This window comes from Salvelinus alpinus, chromosome 22 (genome assembly GCF_045679555.1).
Source record: "Salvelinus alpinus chromosome 22, SLU_Salpinus.1, whole genome shotgun sequence".
Lineage (NCBI taxonomy): Eukaryota > Metazoa > Chordata > Actinopteri > Salmoniformes > Salmonidae > Salvelinus > Salvelinus alpinus.
In genome coordinates this window covers 32,272,447-32,275,601 of record NC_092107.1, presented here as the reverse complement: position 1 = coordinate 32,275,601, position 3,155 = coordinate 32,272,447, and the positions used below count along the sequence as shown (strand labels likewise).

Below are 3,155 nucleotides of genomic sequence, written 5' to 3'. Positions count from 1 at the left end.
ACCTCTACGCAGACGACACCATTCTGTATACTTCTGGCCCTTCTTTGGACACTGCATTAACAAACCTCCAAACGAGCTTCAACGCCATACAACACTCTTCCGTGGCCTCCAACTGCTCTTAAATGCTAGTAAAACAAAATGCATGCTCTTCAACCGATCGCTGCCCGCACCCGCCCGCCCGACTAGCATCACTACTCTGGACGGTTCTGACTTAGAATATGTGGACAACTACAAATACCTAGGTGTCTGGCTAGACTGTAAACTCTCCTTCCAGACTCACATTAAGCATCTCCAATCCAAAGTTAAATCTAGAATCCGTTTCCTATTTCGCAACAAAGCATCCTTTACTCATGCTGCCAAACATACCCTCGAAAAATGACTATCCTACCGATCCTTAACTTCGGCGATGTCATTTACAAAATAGCCTCCAACACTCTACTCTGCAAATTGGATGCAGTCTATCACAGTGCCATCCGTTTTGTCACCAAAGCCCCATATACTACCCACCACTGCGACCTGCATGCTCTCGTTGGCTGGCCCTCACTACATATTTGTCGCCAAACCCACTCGCTCCAGGTCATCTATAAGTATATGCTAGGTAAAGCCCTGCCTAACCTCAGCTCACTGGTCACCATAGCAACACCCACCCGTAGCACACGCTCCAGGAGGTATATTTCACTGGTCATCCCCAAAGCCAACACTTACTCTGGTCGCCTTTACTTCCAGTTCTCTGCTGCCAATGACTGGAACGAATTGCAAAAATCACTGAAGCTGGAGTCTTATATCTCTGTCTCTAACTTTAAACATCATGTAACTGACAGTGAGACTTACAGGTTATGTCGTTGTTTTGTGTTTGAATTGTTTACGTGTCCGCTTTGCGGGGGAAATAAGACAAGCGGAACTACGTAGCTAATAACTGTTGTAACGGGGATCCTTATTGTAGCAACACACTTTTGGAGGGAAGGCAATCCCGCGCTGTGTTAGCTAAGTTTTCATGTCATCGGGTGTAGTTCATAAAGGTTGAAGCGTGTATGTTAGGATGGTAACGTTATAATAATTAAGGATGAAGCGTGAATTCATGCCAGGAATAATAAGTGTGAAGTTTGATTTCCTCCCTTCTGTAATAAGCAGCCAATTAGGTATTTTTCCTTTATTCATGTGTTTAATCTGATACTGTTATAGCGCCGGCTAAACTGTTTATGTATGTAAGCACTTCAGAGTTATACCAAGCTAATAAGTCACTCGTAAGATAAGGTTGTAAGAGTGTGCTTAACTGTATTTTTCATTTACTTTATAGTTCTCACGGAAGGTGATAATTCTGACTAAATCTACAGAATAAAGCCTCCAGTTAAAATCAAGGAACGGTTGTGCTCGTGGTTACTGGAGGGAGCTACACATCAGCTGTCAGAGCAGCTTACCGATCACTGTACCTGGACACAGCCAATCTGTAAATAGCACACCCAACTACCTCATCCCCATATTGTTACTTATCCTCTTGCTCTTTTTCACCCCAGTATCTCAAGTTGCACATCATCATCTGTACATCTATCACTCCAATGTTAATGCTAAATTGTAATTATTTCGCCTCCATTGCCTATTTATTGCCTTACCTCCCTACTCTTCTACGTTTGCACACACTGTACATATATTTTTCTATTGTGTTATTGACTGTATGTTTGTTTATGTGTAACTCTGTGTTGTTGTTTTTGTCGCACTGCTTTGCTTTGCTTTATCTTGGCCAGCTTGCAGTTGTAAATGAGAACTTGTTCTCAACTGGCCTACCTGGTTAAATAAAGTTGAAATAAAAAAATTAAAAAATCACTGGGGCCAAGCTTCTTGCCATCCAGGACCTCTATACCAGGCGGTGTCAGAGGTAGGTCCTAAAAATTGCTAGACTCCAGCCACCCTAGTCATAGACTGTTCTCTCTGCTACCGCATGGCAAACGGTAACAGAGCGCCAAGTCTAGGTCCAAGAGGCTCCTTAACAGCTTCTACCCCCAAGTCATAAGACTCCTGAACATTTAATCAAATGGCTACCTAGACAATTTGAATTGCCTGCCCTCCCCCCTCTTTTACACTGCTGCTAGTCTCTGTTATTATCTTTAGTCACTTCTGATGAGTCCAAATTTGAGACCGCCGTGTCTTTGTGAGATGCAGAGTAGGTGAACGGATGATCTCTGCATGTGTAGTTCCCACCTTGAAGCATGCATGGAGAATGCGGTGTAGGAGGAGAACTGGTACTTCCTTTTCACCGTGACGGGGGTGATACAGCTCTCCAGATACCTGATGACACTGTCCAGACAGCTGATCTGCTGGTAGGAGTAGACAGTCTGGTCATTACAGGTGAGCTCTTCCACACTGGCAGCAGCAATAGCAGTACTGTCCTTGACAAGCAGAGGGGGCACCGCTGAGTCCTTCAGGAACGGCACAGGACTCCTTTGCTGCTGTGCTCCTGCTGGAGACGCATCTGTCAGCAAACACACACTCTCACAGACAAACACACATTTACAAACTAAAAAAGGTCAATATTTCCCAACACACAGAAAGACCACTTACTGTCTGTGGTTTCCCTGGATTCAGGTTTGGAGGGAGAGGGAAAGTAGACCTGCTGGTCCTGACTCTTCAACATGTGGACCCTTTTACAGATCTCCTGGAATGTCCTCTGTAAGACACAGAGAGAGAGAGAGAGAGAGTGAGAGAGAGAGAGAGATGGTGTGAGTGGGGAAGAGAGACAGAGCAAGTGATCTAGCTGAGAAAATAACAAGACAATGATTTAGAATACTGAAGACAACCAGAAGAAATGCAGAGAGTGGTACCAACTCACCGGCTTGGATTGGTTCATCAACCACATTCCTGTTCTCAATGGTTTTCCCATTCCCGTGGGAACTGTTGCTGCCATGGCTACCGTAACCACTGGAGCCCATGTTGTGGACCGGCTGTAGGAGGACAAGAGAGTGTTGTTATAGAAACACACAGATGTGATTTTATTAGGATCTCTTTTTCATCCTAATTTGGACTAATCTTCCAAGAGTCCTTAAACATTAAAGTACAATTTATAATACGATCACATTTTAACATATAACACACTGTTACTAACAGACATAATACACTGACATATTGACCAGATAAATACTCTAACAGTCTAAAAAGACAGA

The 3,155-nt window shown here is 43.8% G+C and overlaps 1 protein-coding gene across 1 annotated transcript; it reads right to left on the bottom strand.

Annotated features, from left to right (window-relative positions):
- Positions 1 to 325: 325 nt before the first annotated feature.
- On the bottom strand, positions 326 to 2,942 carry LOC139549652 (period circadian protein homolog 2-like; the record flags this gene model as incomplete). The annotated part of the gene is made up of 3 exons (XM_071360320.1): positions 326 to 2,452; positions 2,557 to 2,662; positions 2,817 to 2,942. Coding segments are annotated over 3 exons (582 nt in total), but the record flags the coding sequence as incomplete, so codon positions are not given.
- Between the last annotated feature and the right edge of the window lie 213 nt (positions 2,943 to 3,155).